Raw genomic sequence first — 27,500 nt, 5'->3', positions numbered from 1 at the left:
ATTTTTGATACAGTGGAACACCCCCCCCCCCCCCCTTTGAAGCCCCCCCCCCCCCCAATTTAAGACCTCTCTTTGAAGACCTGGTTTTCTCAGACTTTCTGTTCATAATCTCTGTCAATTGACCTCCTTTTGGGCGGGGATGTAGCTCAGTCGGTAGCGCGCTGGATTTCTATCCAGTTGGCCGCTGTCAGCGTGAGTTCGTCCCCACGTTCGGCGAGAGATTTATTTCTCAGAGTCAACTTTGTGTGCAGACTCTCCTCGGTGTCCGAACACCCCCGTGTGTACACGCAAGCACAAGACCAAGTGCGCACGAAAAAGATCCTGTAATCCATGTCAGAGTTCGGTGGGTTATAGAAACACGAAAATACCCAGCATGCTTCCTCCGAAAGCGGCGTATGGCTGCCTAAATGGCGGGGTAAAAACGGTCATACACGTAAAAGCCGTGGGAGTTTCAGCCCATGAACGAACAAACAAACAAACAAACCTCCATTTTAAGACTCCCTCGTTTTTAAGACCTTGTTTTCTCAGATTTTCTGTTCATAATGTCTGTAAAATGACCTCCATTTTAAGACTCCCTCCTTTTTAAAAGACCTGATTTTCTCAGATTTTTGGAGGTCTTAAAAGGGGGGTTCCACTGTAATAGAGAAGGAAATAACTGAAATGCCAGAATTGTGCTGGGAAAGTTTGGATATTTGTCAAAGAATGTTCAAACCTGAGAATGTTATGGTTGAACTTCCAACACAAACGGAGCAAGAAAGGAATTCACAGAAACTAGATTGATTTACACCTGTGCTCATTTTGTTCTCTCAACAGGAATGAAAAGAGAAATAGAGAGAGAGAGAGAGAGAGAGAGAGAGAGAGAGAGAGAGAGAGAGAGAGAGAGAGAGAGAGAGAGAGACAGAGAGAGACAGAGAAAGAGAGAGAAAGAGAGAGAGAGAGAGACAGAGAGAGAGAGAGAGAGAGAGAGAGAGAGAGAGAGAGAGAGAGAGAGAGAGGGGAGGGAAGGCGAGAGACACACACAGACAGACAGATAGACAGACGCATACTGTGACACACACACAGACACACACACACCATCAACAGCCATGCTCACCTGCGAGTAGGGATCAGGAAAGTTGAATTCTGCCAGACACTGACTACTTGTGTCTAACAAACTGCGCACAGTCAGGGACCCATAGGCACTGTAAGGAAATAATAACACCAGGTGAAACAGCAGTTTGCACAACAGATTTTCTCACTGATAGTGAGTGATACAGTATTGGCGTTAACTAGTACTTACCGGTATTTTACCGGTTGAAATGAAAAAATACCGGAAAATAATTGGCTGCCGATATAACCTACCGGTCGATTTTTAGAACTACCGGTGGTTTTTTCGCTGGTACAACAACAAAACCAGTACTCTGAGTTGGACTCTTACTGGTTCCAATGACCAGCCTACCGTTTTTTTCGGGACTGTTTGCATCATAAAAGTTTGTGTACCAGTTTGAACAAATATTAGCCCCATCACTGTGATATCCAAACTGACATTATGGAAACAGTAGCAAAATCAAGCTGCTCTTTCTACAAATGCTCAACCAAAAGGAAGTCACGGAAGTCAGTTCACAATGTAATTCAGGGGTACTGGTGAAGCCAGTAGGGTCACTACTAGTGACTGGAAAAATCAGGCTGCAATGTGAAACCCTCTGTCCGGTCACCTAAAATCTACCCTGAAGGGTTTTCATTTATTTTCAAACTGTGTACTGAATTTCCTTCTGTACTCTCGTCAAGTTCCGTGCAAAAATCTCAAAGTTCGATGGGCAAATGATCACACACACACACACATACAGAAGCATACAAATCACAAAATAAAACAAAGCATAGTGAACTAACGTTATAGAATATTGCATTTAATTGTTGCAAAGGATTATGTCCCCTACTACAGTAAAGCCTCCCACTAACGACTTTAAAAATGTCCAGATAAATCCGTCGCAAAACAGAGGGGTCTTTCTTGGAAAATTGCTGGCTGAATTTCATTATCAGAGAGGCAACTGCATGGCAGTTCATTCATGGTTTCTCTTTTGCTGCTTCTGTTTATGATTACATTTGTATCTATATTGCGATTTTCCAGCATCAAAAGTTTTCGTTTTGTTGTTGTTGTTAGTCACAGTGTGAAAGGCATCTGTGCCAAGAAAATCAGTCGGAAAACAGGGGGTTTTGTTATTAGGAATAGGAGGGGAGGTTGTTTAAGTTTCACTGTATCAGGATTATATTTCACGGACACACATGTAATACAAACAAAGGTAACTTCTTTGCATGTACATACCAAGGGTTGGTAGACAGGGTGAGAATCTTGGCCAGGTATTTGTCTTTGAATTTCTTGGCTCTCTCCTCCACGTCTTCTTCTTCTGACTGACTCTTGATGGCCAGTGCAACCGTCTGGAGCATGCAGAGTAAAACATTCATAAATACGAAATGATATCGTGTACAGTGGAACCCCCCATTTAAGACTCCCTTCCTTTTAACTCATTGTCTTCCAGGTACGGATATATCCGTACCCACTCATATGGCTCTATCTGACCAGGAACGGATATATCCGCTCAGACTGTTAGCTTCAGTTGCTTCTTGTAACGTTGATCTAACACCTGCATTCCAGCCTGTTGATACAGTTACTACACAGTTACTACAATTCTGAGTGACCTGCTGCAGCACAGCTGGTCTTTGCTAAAAAAAAAAAAACTTGGTCAACATAGGTGGGGTAGAAAGTGTTCAGACCCTGTTTTCTCAGATATTCTGTTCACAACCTCTTTAAATTTACGCCCATTTTAAGACCACTTACTTTTTAAGGCCTGGTTTTCTCAGATCTTTAAAGGTATTAAAAGGGGGGTTCCACAATAGGAATTTGTATGACCCATGCAACTTTTGTTCACAATGGTTTTGATGTGGCATAGACCCTTTATTGAATTTCTACAGTAACTAATAGGGTCAGATTTCAACACCCAACAACAGATTCACAAATCAGGCATAACCTTTTCTTAGTGCTTTTAGAAAAGAAAACAAACACAATTTCTCAAACTCACACATGTAGTACAAATATACAAAACCCGCAAAAGTTTCAACTTATATATATATTCACAAACAAACAGACAGAAACAAGGGAAAATAAACAGCCAGGAAGGCATGCAGGCAGAAATAGAGAAAGATATTAAAGCACAAGTTCAACAACAAACACAAACACTAACAACCCTAACAAAGGCTGACAAAGTAAAAGATAGCAACAATACACACAACTGTGCTTTGATGATGACTTTTACTTGTTGTTAGCCTTTTTTAAAAATATTGTTTTATCGTATTTATGTTAAGAGTGTATGGGTGTATGATTGCTTTCCACACCAGGACACATACCAATGTCTTTTTAGCTATATGGCAGAATAAATTCTTGTTCTTGACCCAACCACTTTACCAACTCTCCTAACAAACATTTGATTCACCCATCACCTTATCAACACTGTCGGCGAAACACTTGAGCCAATACTCTCTAGCGTCCTTGTCGTGCATCAAGTCGACCGTGTCGGGGACGTAACTGGAGGGATCCAGCAACAGAGGGCACGCCATCACCGGGCGGTCAAGCCGATCAATCTCCAGCATGTCAAACTGAAGAAAAAAAAGATTGAGAGAAAGTATTGCAAGCGCATTGGTCTAGTGCATCAATTTCTAGCATGTCTTCTTCTTCTTCTTCTTCATCGTTCCAGAATTTGTCTGGTTACGTGTGAGCTCGTTTGCCCATTTGGGTTCACCACACTATACTCTGAGAGCATAGTCAGCTTCACTCCGCTTTCGTTGAGTATGCATGCTGGGTATTTTCGTGTTTCCATAACCCACCGAACTCTGACATGGATTACAGGATCTTTTCCGTGCGCACTTGGTCTTGTGCTTGCGTGTACACACGAAGGGGGTTAAGCCACTAGCAGGTCTGCACATAAGTTGACCTGGGAGATCCGAAAAATCTCCACTCTTAACCCACCAGGCGACTGCGACCGGGATTGGAACTCACGACCTCCCGATTAGGAGGCCGACGTCTTACCACCACGCCACTGCGCCCGTCTAGCATGTCAAACTCAGAAGAAAAAAAATCAAACAATAAGAGAGAGTATACTGAGTATATATGGCAAGCGCAATTAATGGTCCAGTGCATCCATCCCCAGCATGTCAAACTGAGAGAAAACCCATGAGAGAAAGTACAGCAGGCATCATAGAACAGTGCATCAATTTCTAGGATGTCAAACTGAAGAAATGAGTGATCGACAAGAAGAAGAAGAAGAAAGCAACAATGAGACAAAGCAAGGAACGTCATGGTATAGTGGTTAATGCACATCTCTGCCATGCTGCTGGTCTCAGGTTTGAACCTCATGGTAGAGACAGAAGGCTCTGAACTCTCCAACAAAAACCCCACGTATATGCAGACTTGTCAGAACAGCTACATTCAGAATCTCCACCGTACAATGGAACCCCCCTTGTGAGATCGAACAGAGAAAAAGGTCCCAAAAACGGGGAATCAATCAATATGAGGCTTATATCGCGCATATTCCGTGGGTACAGTTCTAGGCGCTCTGCAATGATGCCGTGTGAGATGGAATTTTTATACGGCCAGTAGATTGCAGCCATTTGGGCGCATATTTACCTTTCACGGCCTATTATTCCAAGTCACACGGGTATAGGTAGACAATTATTAACTGTGCCTAAGCAATTTTGCCAGGAAAGACCCTTTTGTCAATCGTGGGATCTTTAACGTGCACACCCCAATGTAGTGTACACGGGGGGTGTTCGGACACCAAAGAGAGTCTGCACACAAAGTTGACCCTGAGAAATAAATTTCCGCCGAACGTGGGTTTGAACTCACGCTGACAGCGGCCAACTGAATACAAATCCAGCGCGCTACCAACTGAGCTATGTCCCCGCCCCGGGGAAGTCGAATACAGTAACCCCCTCCCCACCCCTTTTTTAAGACATTGGTTTTTTCAGACTTTCTGTAATAATCTCTGCAAATTTAGCCTCATTTTAAGACTCCCTCCTTTTCAAGACCTGACTCTTGAAGGTCTTAAAAGGGGCTCCACTGTATCGGGGGGGGGGGGGGGGGGGGGGAGATGTCTTAAAAGTGGGGTTCCGTTGTATGCATCAAGATTGGAGAGCATGTCAAAGATCATGTTTGTTTGTTTGTTTGCTTAACGCCCAGCCGACCACGAAGGGCCATATCAGGGCGGTGCTGCTTTGACATATAACGTATGTCACACACAAGACAGAAGTCGCAGCACAGGCTTCATGTCTCACCCAGTCACATTATTCTGACACCGGACCAACCAGTCCTAGCACTAACCCCATAATGCCAGACGCCAGGCGGAGCAGCCACTAGATTGCCAATTTTAAAGTCTTAGGTATGACCCGGCCGGGGTTCGAACCCACGACCTCCCGATCACGGGGCGGACGCCTTACCACCAGGCCAACCGTGCCGGTCAAAGATCATGTAACCCGCCTCATGAGATGTAAGAGTTAGCTGGTGGTATTGTAACACAATTATCATACCTCTTGAAAGACGATTCAGCTCTCCCTCAACCAATTTCAATGCAGAGGGACAATGTTTAAATACTTTACCGATGATAAAGTACAGTTGAACCAGTCAATAACGACCTCCCAAGAGACCAGCTAGCTAACGACCTCCCAAGAGACCAGCTAGCTAACAACCTCCCAAGAGACCAGCTAGCTAACGACCTCCCAAGAGACCAGCTAGCTAACAACCTCCCAAGAGACCAGCTAGCTAAATGCAGTCCTTATGGTGGTCATTATGAAAAGGTAAATATCAAGACTAGTGGATAACACTGGATTACTCACCCCATGTGCAAAGAAGCCAGGATCCTGATGGTTGATTTCTGTGAAGGAGGACTTGGGGCTGGCAAGACCAGAACTCCCTGCCATGTTTTCTCCCCACGAGTACTTCTCTGCGTCTGTAAAACAGAATAACCATCACCTGGTTAGTTTCTTGTCATGTCATCAGAATAACTGAAGTTTTAGATGGGCGTAGGGGCGTGGTGGTAAGACGTCGGCCTCCTAATCGGGAGGTCGTGAGTTCGAATCCCGGTCCCTGCCGCCTGGTGGGTTAAGAGTGGAGATTTTTCAGATCTCCCAGGTCAACTTATGTGCAGACCTGCTAGTGACTTAACCCCCTTCGTGTGTACACGCAAGCACAAGACCAAGTGCGCACGAAAAAGATCCTGTAATCCATGTCAGAGTTCGGTGGGTTATAGAAACACGAAAATACCCAGCATGCTTCCTCCGAAAGCGGCGTATGGCTGCCTAAATGGCAGGGTAAACACAGTCATACACGTACAATTCCACTCGTGCAAAAACACGAGTGCACATGGGAGTTTCAGCCCACGAACGCAGAAGAGAAGAACTGCAGTTTTAGACAGTGGTACCCCTCTTTAAAGACTATACCATACAAAATCAGGTGAAAATATTCGGTCTGAATATAGAGGGAGTCTTAAAATCAAGGTTAACTTACAGAGTTTATGAGCAGAAAATCTGAGTAAGCAAGGGCTTAAAAATCGGGAGTCTTAAAAGCGAGGTGGGGGTCTATTGTATTCACAAAGTGGAACCAACAAATTCCATCAACAGATACTTTCTTTCTTTCTTTATTTGGTGTTTAACGTTGTTTTCAACCACGAAGGTTATATCGCGACGGGGAAAGGGGGGAGAGGGGATAGAGCCACTTGTCAATTGTTTCTTGTTCACAAAAGCACTAATCAAAAATTTGCTCCAGGGGCTTGCAACGTAGTACAATATATTACCTTACTGGGAGAATGCAAGTTTCCAGTACAAAGGACTTAACATTTCTTACATACTGCTTGACTAAAATCTTTACCAAAATTGACTATATTCTATACAAGAAACACTTAACAAGGGTAAAAGGAGAAACAGAATCCGTTAGTCGCCTCTTACGACATGCTGGGGAGCATCGGGTAAATTCTTCCCCCTAACCCGCGGGGGGTATGAACAGATACATAGAGACACAAATATGCTTGCTTGCACAGACAGACAGACAGGCAGACAGACAGACAGACAGACAGGCAGACAGACAGACAGACAGACAGACAGACAGACAGACAGATAGACACACACTATATTTACATCCATTACCTTCCTCCTCCGCTCCCTTGAGAAAAGCGCCAACAGCCCCGAGGTATCCTTCGTGTCTCAGAAACAATGCCTGTATCTCCCCCTAGGCAATAGACAAGGCAGAAATCAAAACAATGACAACACACACTTTATTGGCCATTAAAATCAACACATTAAAAGGGAAAATAGTTTTTGGTAGATCTTCTTCTTCTTCTTCGTTCATGGGCTGAAACTCCCACGTTCACTCGTGTTCCTACACGAGTGGAGTTTTACGTGTATAACCCTTTTTAGCCCCGTCATTCAGGCTTTGATAGATGTAAACATGCTTGTCAGCTATTTCAAATATTTTTAGTACCACATTATGAGGAAGGCCCAAATTTTACCCAGAATAATTGTTTGTACAGTAGTTAAAATTCAAAGGAGAAATCAAAAATATAATATTTTCTTACTGGCTGGCCACAAAATACCAGTGGGAAAAATATACCTGTACTGACATCATACCATACCGTGCTTGCTTTCTCACGGGGGAAAGCCAGCTGCCACACAACCCATTTTTTTCCTGTGTCCTGCATGTGTGTATTCATGTTCTCAAGCCCTGAGCCTTTCGCTGTCAACTTGGGATTTTTATTGTGCGCATGCATGCATACAAGGGTGACGAGCTATCTCCCTGCCCCGATCCAAAGGGAATCTGCCAATGATAAGTTTGTTTGTTTGTTTGTTCGTTCATGGGCTGAAACTCCCACGGCTTTTACGTGTATGACCGTTTTTACCCCGCCATTTAGGCAGCCATACGCCGCTTTCGGAGGAAGCATGCTGGGTATTTTCGTGTTTCTATAACCCACCGAACTCTGACATGGATTACAGGATCTTTTTCGTGCGCACTTGGTCTTGTGCTTGCGTGTACACACGGGGGTGTTCGGACACTGAGAAGAGTCTGCACACAAAGTTGACTCTGAGAAATAAATCTCTCACCGAACGTGGGGACGAACTCACGCTGACAGCGGCCAACTGGATACAAATCCAGCGCGCTACCGACTGAGCTACATCCCCGCCCACGAATGATAAGTAAGAACAGTGAAATCCCTCTATCTAACAGCAGTCTCCAAATAGCCTGAACTGACCTTAGACCAGTAGTTGATGGCAAAGGCAATGGTATGCATGGTCAGCGGATGACCACGAATGAAGTAGCCGCCAAAGTAGATCTTGGTCAGTTTGTGCAGGCGTGCCTGTAGGTACGCGATCTGTCCAATGTCGTTGCTGATGCAGAACAGTAGACTTCTCACTATGTCTTCTTTCCGGAAACTTTCACCTGTGAGAGAAAATGGATCAATCCACCGAACAACCAGGAACCCCATCTATTCACAATAATGAATGAATGATTATAATAGATGAAACAAGTCACTTGTAATCTTCTGCAATAATTAATACATGTACCTATCAATTATCATCAACCACCTCTGGAGAAGAAAAAAACGCCCATTCCATTCAGTAACCATGGAACCCATGTGTCTGTCTGAGCATCCATGCGTAATACCAAAGAAGATTTTGGTTAGTTTCTTGCAGTCATGCTTGCACACATTATGCAAACTGTCAAATGTCCATTCATCTTCCACCTACTCACTGACTCAATCCCTTTGTCACTCACCTGTAACCTCAATTAACCCTGTTGATAGCTCAATCACTTTATTGTCAAATACAGACGTAAAAAATATCAACCAGTTAACTGTAAGTGCTATGATAATGGCACAAAAGAGCGAGGCATCATGAGAGCAGTTACCCTGCATTAGGTTGTATGCACACAAAAACACAACAAAAAAAAACCAAATAAACAAACAAAAACACAAATTAAAATTGTAAAGAAACATAAATGTGTAGCTGCTGATGATTCTTGATTTTCATGCTGATGAAGAGACATGGCAAGAAAGAAAGAAAGAAAAAAAGAAAAGAAAGAAAGAAACATAAGACAGAAAAAACAAAGACGAAAAGAAAGAAAGAAAGAAAGAAATGAATGAATGAAATAAAGAAAAGAAAGAAAGAAAAGTGCAAAGGAATGTACCAAGGCTGTACTGATCGGAAAAAAATCTTCAATATACCATCAAGACGTGTTGCCTTTCCAAAGCTGCTTGCAATGACATCAGCTTGCAGCCCAAGGTTACTGTAATCACCACCATAGATATCTTTCACCAGCATGTCCACCGAGCGGTGATCACCGGCCTCAGCAAGTTCCAGCAACTCATCGAAAGACTGGAATCAGAAAACAGGGGTGAGAAATGGAAAACCACTGAAAAATTTAATGTAAAACAAACTCTTTCCTCAGAATAGCTACAGCTGGATTTACTTAACTACGCATATAAATGTGGAAAAAGATCAACCTGTTATACAGAACTCTCTACGAGTCTCTGCAGTCATATCCAATCGCATCTTGTTATTGATACAGATGAAACTATGATGCAATTTAAAAGCCTATTGCATGGCTGTTGCAAATGATTATCACTGCAGTCATACTAACAATCTATGCTTAGTTCTAGACAGAGCATGTTTTAAAACATTCCTTGTGAATAATACATAAAAGTTTAATTACAACCAAAAAAAATCCATTATAAAGTACCTGGTGTTTTTTGTGTGTGTGTCACATATGCTATATATTGGATCAACAGCAGCATACCCATTTTAAGCCGTTGAACAGGATTGAAATCTTGAAATTAGCGATGTTGGAAAATAAATCTGTCAGGTTTGTGTGGGTTGTAGAAGAGTGAATACTTTTGCTTTTATAAAGCAAGGTTTCCATGTGTGCTCCCTGTATACAAAACCCTTTGTACAAAAGAAAGAGATACTGCCACTCAGACACACCTCTCCCTAGTGCATGACTGGCCTATAATGCCTGTAATGCCACGTGGGAAAGTTACATTTCCGGAGTTCGTCTATTCCCAAGAAGAATGTTTTTAAATCAAAAATCTACCGCCCACCTTAGCCTGAGTCAGAAGACATCCCAGACCCCAGAAGGTGCCTCCCCCTGTTGATGTTCCTCCGATCCTCTCAAACTTGTTGTCGCTCTCCACCTGCAGAAGAGTACCACACAACATCACACTATAAAGAACTGTTTCCTTCAAGAAAAATAGTGGCACAAAGAAAACCTGTCCATTTCAGGATAAAACAGCCCTAACATTGAGAAACAAAAGGATGTCAGGGCTCTATACATGCATCCGACATGTGCAACAAGAGAAAGCGAGCGTTATGCTGACCCAATCTCCTGCCACCTGAAAACATAATAACAAGTATTGAAATAGAAAAGCGACTTTCATCCTCAACAATCTAAAATTTTTCATTTGTGAGGATGAAAGTGGCTTGTTTATTTCAATATACGTTATTTGCGTGTTTGACCAAAATATGACATTTTACACAGATCGAGACAGTCATTGTTCTCCGAGACCGCGCTAGCGGTCGAGGTGAACAATGACTGTCGAGATCTGTGTAAAATGTCATATTTTGGTCAAACACGCAAATAACATTTATGTATCGATCGAATTCCTTTCAGGTACTATGACTTTGTTGTTGTTTTGACGATTGAACGAGCACACACACACATGCAATCAAACACATAAGATTCATATTTCGGCGTTTCAGGTTGACCGAAACTTCAAAGGAACTACAAAACACACGTCATGTACTGACTTTGTTGTTGTTTTGACATTGAACAGCACACACACATGCAATCAAACACATGACGTGTGTTTTGTTGTTCCTTTAAAGTTTCGGTCAACCTGAAACGCCCAATTATAAAGTTTTGTAGGCCTCTGACATCACATGACTCAAAGAAGAGAAATCCAATCTCCAATCGATACATTGTTTGTTATTCTTCCAGGAGCCAGGAGATTGGTTCCCCACATCTCTTGCTTACTCTTGTTGCACATGTCATATGCATTCACAGCACCTGTGTTTCTCTGATTGTTAAAATAGGGCTCTACTTGATTTGGTTCTCTGAGACTGTCTGTCTGTGTCTGTCATTCTCTCTCTCTCTCTCTCTCCCCCCTCACCCCCCCCCCCCCTTCCTATCTCTCTGTGGTACAGTGAAGGGGCGTGTTTGTGATTCTGTGTGTGTCTCCGTGTTTCTGTTTGTGTGTGTGAGTGGGAGGGAGAGCGAGGTGGTAAGATAAAAGAGAGAGAGAGATCGAGAGACTCAGAGAGAGAATGTGTGTGTGTGTATGTGAGTGTCAGTGTGTGTCTCTGTGTTCCTGTGCATGTGTGTGTGCGTATGTGTGTGTGTGCGCGGGCATCCGTCCCATCTCACCCCAACCCGTCGATTTGTCTGTGCATGCATGTGTGTGTGTGATGGAGATTGCCGATTTGGCCTTAGCTGGGGGTATGCAGTGCCTTGGATGGTGGACGACGATGCCAAAGTCATCGCATTTCTCCTGAATTCTTATCTTTTTCATTTCCATTCCAGTAAATGTGATCCCTGGTGGACACCCCTTGTTGAAAGGAAAATGTTTTGTTTTCAGCAAAACCAACCTTGACTAGACTGACTCCAGAGCCGATGTTGACCAGAAGGTAAGGAAAGACGTCCTGGTCCACACCCTGAAAACTGTAGTCTGGGTTACCATGGCGCTGGTACACAAAGGCTTCATCAGGGATGTTCTTCAGCAAGAAGTTGCAGCCGCAGATAAGGCACTCGATCTCGTCCTCCTTGTCCACCCTGACATAAATAAAAAAATAAAGAAAACAGAAAGGAATTATAAACAACAACAATAACAGCAACTTGTAAAACCCTCCTTTGACCTCCATATTTAACCTCTGTTTTGTGTCTGTTTAATTAAATACGATAATTTATAACGCGCACATATCTCACCACAAGGCGACTCAAGGCGCACTCATACACATTCTTTCGCATTAACAACTCATGCACACTTATTTACACTTACACATAAATTACATGAAGATGACAAGGCAACAACACAAACAGAGACACGGCACTCAAAAGTAAGCATGAAAAGAATAGAAAATTTCAAATAATAATTATGTGCATGCCACATGGCTATTTACAACTGCTCTGATTTAGGCTTGCGGGTGAGGTGGATTGTTGCGGGTGTTGCGATTGTTTGTTTATAATTGTTATTATTTTGTATCTTAGTTTTAGTAGGGACAGATCGTAAGACTAGACGTCAGCCTAAAATCTCCATCCTTGAGTAATAAATTTATTGTTCATCCATCTATCTGTAGCTTCCATGCAAAAATTGCCATGATTTTTCCTTGGAAGACATGGCGCACATTTTAGACAAACTTCCTCCTTACTGCCTGCCGTTACCGTCATTGCCCTGAATATTTCTGACAAATGAACACAGATCATCTTTGAATGACATGGCACGCATTCTAAAGGAACTCTTGTATGAAGACGTTTTAGTTTTTTTCAATTGCTAGCCACTAGCTCCCCTGCCAATGCCCAGAATATTCATAACAACCTGTTTTTTTTATGAGCCTTGCATGATTATAATCAGTTCCTCTCTTGTGCTTATTACTTCTTCAACATGTGCTTGTTACTTCATAATTATCATCCTGGAACCACTTTCACATACAACATTGACAGCACTTTACAATTCTCCACAAACAACCAAAAATACAAGTGAAGTCTCTCGGTTCTTACTGAACGCCCAGTTTCCTTGTGATGAGGTCTTTATACTTGTACGCTCCACCGCCCGTGACCTTGATGATTTTGTCACGAATGAATTCCTTCGAGTCAATCAAGTTGGCTAGGATAAAGTCCAGGCAGCTCTCGATGTACTTGGTTTCAAATTTGACAAAGTGAAGCCTAACCATAGTTTCTTCCTTCTCCGACACATTGTAAATTGGCCCTTCCTGTCAAATAAAACATAGTAACACAACAAGTGAGCATCAAGTGTCTGCAGGATGTTTCTTCTTCTTCTGCGTTCGTGGGCTTAGACTCCCACGTTCACTCATGTTTTTAGCACGAGTGGATTTTTACGTGTATGACCGTTTTTACCCCACCATTCAGGCAGCATACGCCGATTTCAGGGGAGGCATGCTGGGTATTTTCGTGTTTCTATAACCCACCAAACTCTGACATGGATTACAGGATCTTTTCCGTGCGCACTTGGTCTTGTGCTTGCGTGTACACACGAAGGGGGATAAGGCACTAGCAGGTCTGCACATAAATTGACCTGGGAGATCAGAAAAAATCTCCACCCTTAACCCACCAGGCGCGGCCTGGATTCGAACCCACGACCTTCCGCTTTGGAGGCCGGCGTCTTACCACCAAGCCATTGCGCCCATTGCGCAGGATGTTTGAAAATAGTTGTTAAAAGCATTTGCAACTAGGTTTCTGCATGTGACTCTGTGTGTGAACGTGTGTGTAACTGATCCCATCTGCAATCTAGGCGACTGCTACGGACTTTCATGTTTTTTTGGATTCAGGATTTAGTGGTGGACATTTAAGGGTATAGTTCCGAGTGGCAGGAGTTTATCTGACCACCATCCAGGCAGGTTATAAATGTAACCAAGTGCACGAAACACTCGAATCACCTTTGGAGGCAAAGCCTGTCCAACAGGAGAGAGTTTGGGCGAAACAAATAGCTCTATAAAAACCGCTATGTGAATGCACAGCTAAACAAATAGCTCTATAAAAACCGCTATGTGAATGCACAGGTTTGCCAGAGCATACCAGGTAACAACTGCAGCCAGACCCTATCACAAACAGCTCTCCACATCTCAGGGGTGTGCTCTCTACCAGCATACCAGAGCTACTTTAAATAGCTCACACTCAAGGCAGGGAGACCACTCCGTCAATTGCAGAGCCGCTGCCATAAAAGGGGGACTACTGCGTCACCCTGTCATATGGCGAGGATAATAATTGAACGTTTTTCTATTTTTTACATTGGCAGACGTTGTTTCATAACTATTTTGACATTATAAACTTGACACCTGATCAGGACAGCACTTTAGTGGGGGTGTCCTGGGTCCCAGAAGCCCCCACTTCACTAATGTCCTTTGTTTGCCCCCAAGGAGAGACCCAAAATACCCCTTTCAAATGCTAAATTTCAACAGCATCTTGGGGGTGGGGAGGTGGGATGTCCCAAAGAAAGACCCAAAATACCCCTTTCAAATGATACATTTTAACAGCATCTTGGGGGTGGGAAGTCCCAAAGAGAGACCCAAAATACCCCTTTCAAATGATACATTTTAACAGCATCTTGGGGGTGGAAAGTCCCAAAGAGAGACCCAAAATACCCCTTTCAAATGATACATTTTAACAGCATCTTGGGGGTGGGGGAGGTGGGAAAACCCAAAGAGAGACCCAAAATACCCCTTTCAAATGATAAATTTCAAAAGCATCTTGGGGGTGGGAAGTCCCAAGGAGAGACCCAAAATACCCCTTTCAAGTGCTAAATTTCAACAGCATCTTGGGGGTGAGGGAGGTGGGAAGTGCCAAAGAGAGACCCAAAATACCCCTTTCAAGTACTAAATTTCAACAGCATCTTGGGGGTGGGAAGTCCCAAAGAGAGGCCCAAAATACCCCTTTCAAATGCTAAATTTTAACAACATCCTGGGGTGGGGGGGTGGGGGCAAAACCCCAGGACCAGGGCTGGCTATACTGTTTCCCTGCCTCATTTACGAAGCGCCCCCCTCCCTCCCCCTCTCTTCTCATACACTATTGGTCCATCCCTGTCCATGAAACACCAACTCACAGAATCAGGTTCATCATACACCACTGGAGCCCTCCTCTGCCAGTCAGAGCTGTACGACACTTTGGCCAGTGAGCCACCTAGCGATGAAAGAAAACGTCATGATTTCAAAACAGAGAGTTAAAGCAATGACATTTAATCACAAATAAGCTTGCCATTTATGGGGTGAAAATAAAGAACCATTCATTGTGTAACCAGGCAACTGTGTTGAAAAAAAGGCTGTCTGTTCTGAGTTCACCAGTGCTTTATGTCTTGAATTTACAGTATTTCCTTCTAAACTCTAGTTTTGTTCCTTGTGAAAGTCTTGGTAAAATAAAATTCTTGCACTATGGTGACCTTATCAGGTGAGTCAGAAAAAAACAAAAATATGTCTTTTGGCATTGCATGACAGGAGTATGAAGAACCAGGAACACACATAAAAACAAACACAGACAGAAGTGTCAAGAACACACTCACATCACCACCACTAAAATCAACTACAACAGCAGCAAAATCCCAAGAACATCAATAAAAACAAAGACCTATTTTAGTTTCTTCTTACCAATATCAATGGCAAATCTCTTTGCATTTTTCAGGTTTCTGAAGAATTGTTCTGGAGGCAGGTCAATGCTTTTGGCATAACTTTTGTGAGCCATGCTGAACGTTTTAGGATTGGTGTCTTCCAGTTCCAAGTACTGTTTTGATGTCAGTTTCTAAGCAAGACTGCCATTCTGTGGGAGAGAAAAGTGTAACAAAGTTAACTGTCAAGTTATGCAAGTTACATGAGTATATGATTCACTAAACTGTGTGACGATCAGCAGTTTAACTGATCGAGAGATTTTGTTTTGTTTTTGTTTTGAAATGAATTTTATATAATATTAATTTCTGTTGGGGTTGGTGCAGTCAATGCAAATTGCCAAGCAACAGCACGTGCTCGTACTCTATCAAACTAATGTAAAGAAGCACTATCATTTTATTGAAATGAAACCCTTTGCACACAAGTCACAAGAAAGCGATACTGCGACCAACTGCTACTTTTTCATGATCAAACAATAACAACTGCTCTTTGGAGGATCTTTCGATTTTCAGACAGCCTGGCATCTCCACGTTATCAAGCCACTAGGTTCATACTTTTCTACAGACTAACACATAATAATCATAGTGCATCCGTGAGAATTGAGCTTGCGATCAAGCACAACTTTCCTGCCACGGTTGTTCGTAGCAGACTACCTTGATTCTTCTCCGTACCTTCTTGACAAGAGAATGCAAGCAAAGGAGGACAATCTTGTTCTCGTACCACTTGAGAATGTGACTATTCGCAGATGGTTTCAAAATCGAGAGGGAATCCGAATAAAACAACGGCGGCGATTGGTTGATGCAGAAATCGGCATTCGGATTCCATTTCCGCTTTCTCTTGGAGGGATACATCCATGATGCCTAATTAGCGAACAATTTTCACGCTAATTGTTTTATTTTAAAGACCAGGAGGATTTGCACTGGAGATATGGCTGACGAACTTCATGTATTGGAACTGAACTCCGAGGAGAGGAAGCAACTTGCGGAGTTTTCAAGGTAAAATGCCGACGTTCAAGACAATCTTTGCCTTTCTTAGTCAACTTTGCAACTTGATATTTTGATAACTTCGAAGAAAAATTTCGCTCAGGTTTACCTCAGACTCAGTAAACGTTTAACGTTGTGCTTTTACTTCGTGCATCATTATTAGTGAAGGTGACTTCTGACAATGTTGCATGGAATCGGACTGATAGGCTGACGTGAAGTTACATACTTTTATACATTTTGATGGAGAAGGGAGGGGCAGGGAGTGGTGTGGGAACTGCCTTACAGTTACAAAAACTGATAGATTTACCACCTCTTCTAATACTAAGGCTAGGGTAGTACTTTTCTTTGAAAACCTCTGAAAATCTAAAAAAAAAACAACAACACAAAAAACACACGAAATAACTAAATAGCCGTGGCTGGAGAACTGACGAGTCTCCACAAGCTACCTTTTTTTTCCGAGGTCCAATGGGGCGTTCATTGAAACTAAGTTTTCTTCTAAAGTTCAAGTCAAAGAACTGTGGTCAAAGAAGGAAGGTCATGGGATATGTGTCCATATCTCCCAAGCAATAAAATTGTATATTTGTAGTACCTTCTGCCTCCACTTCTCCTTCGCAATTTCTGGCATCAGGGAGTATAATATGATGTATTGACGTGGGAAAATTACAATATAAGTCTACAGAGTAAAAGAAAACATACGATTTGTACGAATACTTTTTGTTTTTCAGTCTCATTTTTGGGTTCGTCAACCTTGAAAATGAAGACAACGTAAAGAAAAAGGCTCTCTTGGAAAAGGTAAGTTTTGAAATTTTTTTCTATTGTCAGTATTGGCCTTGACCGGACATTACCGGTATTTTACTGGTTGAAATGAGAAAATTTCGGAACAAAAATGGCTGCTGGTATGACCTACCGGTTGATTTTTAAACTACCATTTTTTTTCCGCTGGTTAAACAACAAAACCAGTACTCTGAGTTGGACTCTTACTGGTTCTAATGACCAGCCTACCGTTTTTTTGTTGACAATTTGCATCATAAAAGTTTGCGTACCAGTTTGAAAACATTCTAGCGCCATCACTGGTTGTGTGTCATGTACTGAAGTGGTATATTTTTATGAAAATTATGTAATATAGCAAAATGTTATATTTTGTTCTGGTGTTTATTCTCTCTTTTTCAGATATATTTAATTGAAAAGTAGTTTTGCTCTGTACATTAAGATATAAATAAAGTTTAGTTCAGTAATGATAAAAGATCTCAATAAACTGCATTTATTTGGTTATAATTGCGGTTGTAGTGTCATGTTCCTAATCATAGTTTTTTGTCCCTTACTTTCAGATTTTTGTTTAAAAAATGAAAGATTAAAAAACAAAGCAAAATAGTGTGATTAAAAACAGTCACTGTTTTCTTCATCATAGGTCAGAATATTCACTCAGATAGGGAAAACTACCTTTAGAGACATTACCACTCTTGCTTATATATAATATACTAGATGATTACCCGCTTCGCCGGGTACCGGCTTCGCCGGGAAGAAGTAGAGCCGAATACCAGGCTGCGCCTGGGACCCGGCTTTAACGTAGTAACGGGAATATGGATTGACGCCACACGGAGGAAGGGAGATAATCGCGGCTGAAAACACTGGAGAAGATAAGGAAGAGTTACTGGTAGTGGATCCAGACAAAAAAAAATAAAAAATCGGTTCAGCGCGCACAGCGCTGCGCGTTGAGAGCACGTGTTGAAATATCTCATCGACCAGGTTGTGTCCCGGGTGTACCTGAATATGCCCACCAAATTTGAAACAGATCCATCGAGAACTTTGGCCGTGCATCGCGAACAGACAGACAGACACTAGTCGTATATATATATATACTAGAATGAATACCCGCTTCGCCGGGTAGCCGGCTTCGCCGGGAAGAAGTACTTAGAGCCGTACGCCGGCTTCGCCGGGTCCGAACAATGGACCCGCCAAGCTTAGGTCCCTCCCAGATTCGTGGAATGGGAACAGCACGAAAATGATTCAGTGGCCATAATGCCATTCCTGACCATATCGAGTCCCATCCTTGTCGACGAATGTAACCGTGTTAATCACCTTTGGAGGCGAACTCCACTCAAACAGAACTGAGCAAGTTAGAGCTTATCTCTAAGCCCTTTTGAACTGTTATGGCTTCTCAAAGGAAGGCCAGTACATAAAATTACACAAAAGCCGCCAGACCACATCACAAACAGAACTGAACAATGCACAGGTGTTGCTCACATAGAGACACACACACACACATACACACACAAACACAGAGAAGCCGTATCTATAGAGAGATAGATGACAGTGTATTTTTCGCGTGGCTATAAATTGATTCGACCTTTGCACTTTTACAGTGAGGATAATTTACGGGTCCAATTTACGTTCTGGACACTGCGGCGACCTTCTAAAAATAGTAACAGAACGCCGGGAATATCCGAAGATGCCCCCTTCACACTACAGTGCACCATACGAAGGAAGGGAGGTAAACGCTGAAAACATGGAGAAGATGAGAAGATAAGGAAGAGTTACTTATAATGGTGAAATGAACTCAAAAACCAAATTCGGTTCAGCGCTGCGCGCTGAGAGCACGTGTTGAAATATCTCATCGATGATATTGTGTCCGGGGTGTAGCTGAATACGGTGTCCAAATTTGAAAAAGATCCACCGAGAACTTTGGCTTTGGTGTGTCGGTATGGGGGCCCGGGTAGCTGAGGTGGAACCAAAATAGCTGAGGTGGAACCAAAATCGGTTCAGCGCTGCGCGCTGAGAGCACGTGTTGAAATATCTCATCGATGAGGTTGTGTCCGGGGTCTCTCTGAATAAGCCCACCAAATTTGAAGCAGATCCATCGAGAACTTTGGCCGTGCATCGCGAAGACACAGATACACAGACAGACAGACACTAGTCGTATATCGATATACATGTAGTTCTGTAAATTAAAACTTTTATATATTTGCATCAGAATGTAATCTGTATGTTAGTAGTGTATATTTCTGTGAACCGTTAGAATATAATCTGTATGTTACAGTTAGTGTATTTCTGTGATCCCTTTTATATTTACTGTAGAATAGAATGTGTGTGTGTGTGTAAACATTTTACTGACAGAAGAAAAAACAGATTTTCCTCTTGTTCCACAGGCCATCGCCTATTACAACAACATAATCAAGGTTCACGCGCACCTGGCAAACTTGGAAGCCAAGGCAAAGGAGAAAGAGAAAGAGTCCGATGGTAGCGGAGAGAAAGACGCAGAGAAGGAAAAAGCCCTGAAGAAGGAAGAAGAGGAGGATGAGGCAGAGAAGGAGAAAGGGAAGAAGGGGAAGGGGGATGGCGAGAAAGGGAAGGGGGATGGCGAGAAGGGGAAGGAAGGAGGAAAGGATGGGAAGATGTTGAAGGAGGTGGAGAAGGCGAAGAAGCTGAAACCACTGGATCCGTGGATTTACTGTCGCTTGGGGCACCTGCATCTTCTGCTGGAGCAGTTTCCTAAAGGTGAGATATTCTTGCCTTGTTTTATGTATGGTTGTTATCCAGTGGTATAATGTCCTTTTCAGGCTGTATAACTAAAAGATCTAAGAAAATCAGGTCTTAAACTGGAGGCACGTTTACAGACATGAACAGAAAATCTGAAAAAGGGGTAGAGCCTGAAAGGGGGGGGGGGGGGGGGGGGGGGTGTCAACGGTACTCTAGTAGTGTACTGTTAGGCAAATAGGAAACTGAAGTAAAAAGTCCCTAAACTCGGAGATTGCGTCAACTAGAATATTGTGGTATTTTGCCAATGCAAATATTTAAAAAAAAAATTTAAAAAAACCGGAAATAGAATAAGTGATCGGCCATACATGTACTAAATTGATTTTTCGTTTGTGTTTTTTGCCCCAACAAACATAATGTGAGCATTGTGTATTAGACATGGTTTGGCTGAATGAAGTAAAAGACCAGTTTCTGTCAGAGCCAAAATACGCACTTGTAATGAAATATTGGTTTTAAAAACGGTTAAAACTACTGCTATGCTATGCTAATTTGGTTTTTCTGAACTAGTGTCTATTTGGGACATGACGTGGTTATATGCTAGCTAACTACTGTAGTATCACTATTATTGTAAACTGCATGTGACTTCTCAAGTCTCACGGTAGGGACCTTACCTTGCAAGTACATGTATCACTGTTTGTTTTAAAATAGAACTATGTTCCTGCTGAATGATTGCTTGGTAGATTATTTTTGTAATTTATGCAGAATGCTGCACAAATGTTGTGCTGAAATAGGTAACTTGACTGTTGACCTGATAGCAACACTATGAAAACAAATTCATATTTATAAAAAAAAAAATAACAAGCCTCGTGTGATCAAATGATTTGGAAAATAGAAAATTCAAAAGCAATTACATCTGTGATCACTGTCCTGCATGGTTACCATGTAGATCATTTTTTGTAGCTCAATAGTGTTATGCTTATGATTTTGCCCAAGAATGCTCAGGGAGATAGGGAAAAATAAGAATAAAAAAAAGGAAGAATGTGGGGGCTGTAAATATGGGAAATAACTCTGCAAGTGCGAGAAATGCATGATTGTGAATGTGGGCGCTTATTTCCCTTTACTCTAGTACCATGGATGGTTATACAAAGTAGTTATTTTTCTTAAAGTGGTGTTCTGTGAGTTGATTTTACGGGTACATTGTATCCTGTCGCCTTGCCGTGCAAGTTATTTGTGAGTTTATTAGAATATTTTGCTTTCCTTTGGAAACAGAGATTTGAATTTACACTTTCAAAGAAGAAAGTCAATTGATGTTTAGGCAACAACAAAAAAATTGTCTGTTTACGGTATCCCGACCGACCCTATTTTTTCGCGCGACCCTAGACTTTTTTTTGGCATTTGGGGAAAGAAAAAAAAAAGAAAAAAATCCCGACCTACCGACCCTATTTTTTTTGCCTATGTTACCGTAAACAGACTATATTTTTTTTGTGTGCCTTATATGGTAGCTATTGTTTTCGCACTTGTTACATTATGTTTGATCTTTGTTTCTTTCAGCCTTGTCTGCTTACCAGAAGTTCTACATGGTAGAAAAAACCAATTGGAAGGTACTGCTTTGTTGTTTAGTTGCTATTTAATGGCACATGTTTATTTTGTGTTTCTGAAATGAAGACGAAGAGGAAAACAAAAATATTTGCTATAAATCATCAAAATATCATAATTGCTGGATAAGCTGCATGATCTGGCTTTTAGTTTCTTCAAAGGTCTCATTACCCATAAAATGAGACTGCAGGCTCTAATTGATATACTTTGTGCTCAGGGAATATCTTGAAATCGGTTCAATAATGTGAAATGGTGTTTATTTAAGAAAGCCTTTCACAGTTATGACTGAATACAGTGCTTGCTTAATAACAAATACTGTAAATTTGGTATGTATTTTTTTCCTAAAATAACACAGAACGGTTTGTTTTTGAAGTAAACTCGTGGGAAGATGTGTTGTGTGTTATACCAATACTGCATGTTCATGTCCCCTTCTGGAAATAATCAGATCTCATCTCGTCAAAACCCATCTGGAAAAGATGAATGTTAAAAATATGAAAAAGTTGCGACTGTTTAAAAAATTGTCATGATACAGATTAAATGTGGTTTGAAGTAAATAGCGCTTTTTAAGTTGAGTGCTCTGATGTAAGAATGGTCTGTCTTTGCAGGACACATCTTTCTTGTATGGACTTGGGCTTGTTTACTTTCACTTCAACAGCTTCAGATGGTAAGTGTTCTGTTTTGTCAAATGTGGTCACATTTTCATGTGCAGTGGAACCCCCTTTTAAGACCTAAAACAAATCTGAGAAAATCAGGTTTGGATGTGGTGGGCAAAGTGGCGCAGTGGTAAGACGTCGGTCTCCTAATCGAGTTCGAATCCTGGTGGGTTAACCCCTTTACTGCCCACCCAGTATGTAATACGTGGTCATTTTCGGTTTGTCGTACGCCCATAACCGTATCTCGTACGTGGGATTTGTGTCAACAACATTTCAGGACATTTCTGAAAACTAAATGGGAGGTAACCACTGTCCAAGTACTTGTAGGGGTTCCAAACACAGTTCTTTCCCATAGACCGTTCGGATAAGTTACTACCACGTGTTGAAAACTGTGTTAGAAATGTAGAACCGATCTATAGCATTCACAATAGCGGCCGAAAGTCGGACCTCAACTCGTAGACCTGTTTTCAAGCGATACAGTGTTCTGGAAGCTCTACAAGAAGTGATTTATGGATTACCACACAGAAGAATACTTTTATGGGCTGTAATGTGAGTACCTGATGTTTGACACCAGTTTTAGCAGTTGTTTGTGTGGTTTTACGTGCTGCAATGTGTGTGTGTGTAAGTCCGGAAACTGTAATTTTTGACAAAAATGGTCATTATATCAATTTTTGGCTCACGTAAGTGTAGCCTATGCGATGCTAACTTTTGTCTGTCTGTGCGTGCGTGCGTGCGTATGTATGTATGTATGTCTGTGGTAGAAACTTTAACATTTGAAGACGTCACAACATTTGAAGACGTCACATTATGACGTAAGAGGGTTAGACGTCACGCGAAGGAATTACTGAAAGTCTCGGTCATTGTTATTTTGAGCGGGCCGAGACTAGTTTTTTCTTCGAAATCGGCCATTCAGATCTAGATCTAGTGTCTCGCTTTCTTGCACAGTGTCACCTATGCTTACTGTGTGTGTGTGTATGTGTGACGGAGTGATTGAGTTTGTGTTACTGTTTGTCGATTTCTTACGTGAGCCTTGAAGGCTTCGCCTCTTGTTACTATAACAATCACAAACAAAGTCCAATGATCATGTCATCCTATCCCGTCGCGATATAACCTTGAATGGTTGAAAACGACGTTAAACACCAAATAAAGAAATGTCATCCTATAATAGCCAAGGGTATAAGCAAAACACATGCCAAAGATCTAAGAGATATCTCAATAATGATCGAGCAGTGAACAGATTAGTGAACCTACCGAAGAAAGCGAAATTTTGCCCTGGCACACAGCAATACCAAAATGCTGTTATACTGTGGCAGTGAAGGGGTTAAGAGTAAGAGGGGAGATTTTTTCCGATCTCCCAGATCAACTTATGTGCAGACCTGCTAGTGACTTAACCCCCCTCGTGTGTACACGCAAGCACAAGACCAAGTGCGCACGGAAAAGATCCTGTAATCCATGTCAGAGTTCGGTGGGTAATAGAAACACGAAAATACCCAGCCTGCCCACCCAACGAAAGCGGAGTGAAGCTGACTATGCTCTCAGAGTATAGTTTGGGGAACCCAAATGGGCAAACGAGCTCACACGTCACCAGAATTTCTGGAACGCTGAAGAAGAAGAAGAAGGAGCAATCTGAAAAACAAGGTCTTAAAAAGGGGGGGGGGGGGGGGGGGCTAAAGTTGCGGAGGTGGGGGTCTTAGATGGACGGTTCCACTGTACCTGCATGCAAGCATTGTCATATGGCACACACATGCTCACAAATGTTGGATTAGAATGGTGTCAACAAAATGTAGGGTACTCAACTTAAAATGCGCTATTTATTTCAAACCACATTTAATCTGTATCATGACCATTTTTTAACAGTCGCAACTTTTTCTCTTTTTCTCTCTCTCTTATCGTAGTTGAGGATGTATTTGATGAGGCACCAGCCATCCCCTGTACATACCCATACATGTATGTATGTGCGCGTGTGTTTGTGAGTGTGTGTGTGTGTGTGTGTGTGTGTGTGTGTGTGTGTGTGTGAGAAGGAGTGAAAGCCAGAATGTTTGTGTGTATGTGTGTGAGAGTGGAAGAGAGAGAGAGAGAGAGAGAGAGAGAGAGAGACACTCAGACTCAGAACTTTATTACAAAAGGATAAAGGTTTTAGGCAAAGCCTATTCTTCCGACCTGTCCTTTACAACACATAAAGACAGACGCACATTACAAATACAGAGAGAGAGAGAGAGAGAGAGAGAGAGAGAGAGAGAGAGAGAGAGAGAGAGAGAGAGAGAGAGAGAGAGAGAGAGAGAGAGAGAGAGAGAGAGAGAGAGAGAGAGAGAGAGAGAGAGAGAGAGAGAGAGAGAGAGAGAAAGAAGAGAGAAGAGAGAGAGGGAGGGAGGGAGGGACTGTCATGTTTGATATATGCACTGGTTGTAACGGGTCAGTTGGCCTATACAATAAACTTTCTGAGTTCTGAGTTCTCTCTCTTATTTCTTCCTCTCATCTATTTTTAGTGATGCAAACAAAGTCAAAAGTGCGTATTCTGTAACCCAAGATTTATTTGTATAACCTTATCGTATTTCTCTCCGTCTGTCTCTTGCTCTCAGAATACTCACAAGGAAGTGAAAGTAGACATGTGTGTTCTCAATGACGTATTGGCGCAATGCGAAAATGTCGAAGAGAAACGAAGTGTTTGGAAGCCTGATTGATGTCATTCATTCATTGACCTGCCAACAGTCCATTTATTCATCCATTCATATCCAGCATAATATTGGACAGTAAGATTTCTTTTCAGTTTTTGCTTTTGCTATCCAGGATGTGTGTGTGTTATTGTGAATGTGTGTGTGTGTTTGTGCGTGCATGCATGCGTGTGTGTGTGTGTGTGCACTGAATATATACGACTGTGTTTAAAAGCACTTAGAAAAATGTCCTTTGAATTTGGCTTGATTCTTGGAGACAGCTTGCTCCTGTGGACTTCCATTGCCTGTTTTGCCACCGACATGTTATTTTAAGTTTTCTGTTCAGAATGTTTGTGTTCATCTCATTTTCTCTTTTCTTCTTCCTTCTTCACTTCACTTTCGTGTCTGTCCTCTTCCTGTGCTTTGACACACACACATACACAACACGCGCACTCACACGCATACACAACACACACACACACAACTACACTGCCCACACACACCCATACACTCTCTCACACACACCTTTGCCTGTTCTTGTACCACTCTTCTTTCCATTGTGGTTCCTCCTCCTCTGAGAGTGGAATCTCTTTAAACCTCTGACAGTGGAATCTCTTTAAACCTCTGACAGTGGAATCTCTTTAAACCTCTGAGAGTGGAATCTCTTTAAACCTCTGACAGTGGAATCTCTTTAAACCTCTGACAGTGGAATCTCTTTAAACCTCTGACAGTGGAATCTCTTTAAACCTCTGAGAGTGGAATCTCTTTAAACCTCTGACAGTGGAATCTCTTTAAACCTCTGAGAGTGGAATCTCTTTAAACCTCTGACAGTGGAATCTCTTTAAACCTCTGACAGTGGAATCTCTTTAAACCTCTGACAGTGGAATCTCTTTAAACCTCTGACAGTGGAATCTCTTTAAACCTCTGACAGTGGAATCTCTTTAAACCTCTGACAGTGGAATCTCTTTAAACCTCTGACAGTGGAATCTCTTTAAACCTCTGACAGTGGAATCTCTTTAAACCTCTGACAGTGGAATCTCTTTAAACCTCTGACAGTGGAATCTCTTTAAACCTCTGACAGTGGAATCTCTTTAAACCTCTGACAGTGGAATCTCTTTAAACCTCTGACCGTGGAATCTCTTTAAACCTCTGACAGTGGAATCTCTTTAAACCTCTGACAGTGGAATCTCTTTAAACCTCTGACAGTGGAATCTCTTTAAACCTCTGACAGTGGAATCTCTTTAAACCTCTGACAGTGGAATCTCTTTAAACCTCTGACAGTGGAATCTCTTTAAACCTCTGACAGTGGAATCTCTTTAAACCTCTGACAGTGGAATCTCTTTAAACCTCTGACAGTGGAATCTCTTTAAACCTCTGACAGTGGAATCTCTTTAAACCTCTGACAGTGGAATCTCTTTAAACCTCTGACAGTGGAATCTCTTTAAACCTCTGACAGTGGAATCTCTTTAAACCTCTGACAGTGGAATCTCTTTAAACCTCTGACAGTGGAATCTCTTTAAACCTCTGACAGTGGAATCTCTTTAAACCTCTGACAGTGGAATCTCTTTAAACCTCTGACAGTGGAATCTCTTTAAACCTCTGACAGTGGAATCTCTTTAAACCTCTGACAGTGGAATCTCTTTAAACCTCTGACAGTGGAATCTCTTTAAACCTCTGACAGTGGAATCTCTTTAAACCTCTGACAGTGGAATCTCTTTAAACCTCTGACAGTGGAATCTCTTTAAACCTCTGACAGTGGAATCTCTTTAAACCTCTGACAGTGGAATCTCTTTAAACCTCTGACAGTGGAATCTCTTTAAACCTCTGACAGTGGAATCTCTTTAAACCTCTGACAGTGGAATCTCTTTAAACCTCTGACAGTGGAATCTCTTTAAACCTCTGACAGTGGAATCTCTTTAAACCTCTGACAGTGGAATCTCTTTAAACCTCTGACAGTGGAATCTCTTTAAACCTCTGACAGTGGAATCTCTTTAAACCTCTGAGAGTGGAATCTCTTTAAACCTCTGACAGTGGAATCTCTTTAAACCTCTGACAGTGGAATCTCTTTAAACCTCTGACAGTGGAATCTCTTTAAACCTCTGACAGTGGAATCTCTTTAAACCTCTGACAGTGGAATCTCTTTAAACCTCTGACAGTGGAATCTCTTTAAACCTCTGACAGTGGAATCTCTTTAAACCTCTGACAGTGGAATCTCTTTAAACCTCTGACAGTGGAATCTCTTTAAACCTCTGACAGTGGAATCTCTTTAAACCTCTGACAGTGGAATCTCTTTAAACCTCTGACAGTGGAATCTCTTTAAACCTCTGACAGTGGAATCTCTTTAAACCTCTGACAGTGGAATCTCTTTAAACCTCTGACAGTGGAATCTCTTTAAACCTCTGACAGTGGAATCTCTTTAAACCTCTGACAGTGGAATCTCTTTAAACCTCTGACAGTGGAATCTCTTAAACCTCTGACAGTGGAATCTCTTTAAACCTCTGACAGTGGAATCTCTTTAAACCTCTGACAGTGGAATCTCTTTAAACCTCTGACAGTGGAATCTCTTTAAACCTCTGACAGTGGAATCTCTTTAAACCTCTGACAGTGGAATCTCTTTAAACCTCTGACAGTGGAATCTCTTTAAACCTCTGACAGTGGAATCTCTTTAAACCTCTGACAGTGGAATCTCTTTAAAACCTCTGACAGTGGAATCTCTTTAAACCTCTGACAGTGGAATCTCTTTAAAC

At 41.9% G+C, this 27,500-nt stretch overlaps 2 protein-coding genes across 2 annotated transcripts in view; one reads left to right on the top strand and one right to left on the bottom strand.

The window, feature by feature from the left end:
* The window catches only part of LOC138946258 (4'-phosphopantetheine phosphatase-like), a 21,863-nt gene extending 5,799 nt beyond the window's left edge, over window positions 1-16,064 (bottom strand). The window contains exons 1-13 of the mRNA XM_070317795.1: window positions 16,050-16,064; window positions 15,382-15,550; window positions 14,844-14,920; window positions 12,785-12,996; window positions 11,656-11,839; window positions 10,113-10,205; window positions 9,240-9,390; window positions 8,268-8,455; window positions 7,168-7,249; window positions 5,863-5,975; window positions 3,475-3,630; window positions 2,303-2,415; window positions 1,094-1,181 (exon numbers count right to left, since the gene is read on the bottom strand). Of these exons, the coding sequence (XP_070173896.1) occupies window positions 1,094-1,181; window positions 2,303-2,415; window positions 3,475-3,630; window positions 5,863-5,975; window positions 7,168-7,249; window positions 8,268-8,455; window positions 9,240-9,390; window positions 10,113-10,205; window positions 11,656-11,839; window positions 12,785-12,996; window positions 14,844-14,920; window positions 15,382-15,475 (1,551 nt within the window). The 5' untranslated portion in view covers window positions 15,476-15,550; window positions 16,050-16,064. The remainder of the gene's footprint in view (window positions 1-1,093; window positions 1,182-2,302; window positions 2,416-3,474; window positions 3,631-5,862; window positions 5,976-7,167; window positions 7,250-8,267; window positions 8,456-9,239; window positions 9,391-10,112; window positions 10,206-11,655; window positions 11,840-12,784; window positions 12,997-14,843; window positions 14,921-15,381; window positions 15,551-16,049) is intronic.
* A 3,658-nt stretch (window positions 16,065-19,722) lies between these two features.
* LOC138946268 (lysine-specific demethylase 6A-like) overlaps window positions 19,723-27,500 on the top strand; it is a 144,163-nt gene continuing 136,385 nt past the window's right edge. The window contains exons 1-3 of the mRNA XM_070317806.1: window positions 19,723-19,874; window positions 21,405-21,454; window positions 22,055-22,113. Of these exons, the coding sequence (XP_070173907.1) occupies window positions 19,772-19,874; window positions 21,405-21,454; window positions 22,055-22,113 (212 nt within the window). The 5' untranslated portion in view covers window positions 19,723-19,771. The remainder of the gene's footprint in view (window positions 19,875-21,404; window positions 21,455-22,054; window positions 22,114-27,500) is intronic.

Source organism: Littorina saxatilis, linkage group LG13, assembly GCF_037325665.1.
Source record: "Littorina saxatilis isolate snail1 linkage group LG13, US_GU_Lsax_2.0, whole genome shotgun sequence".
Classification (NCBI taxonomy): Eukaryota; Metazoa; Mollusca; class Gastropoda; order Littorinimorpha; family Littorinidae; genus Littorina; species Littorina saxatilis.
The sequence above is the reverse complement of the archived record's forward strand: the minus strand, read 5'-3'. Positions and strand labels throughout refer to the sequence as shown.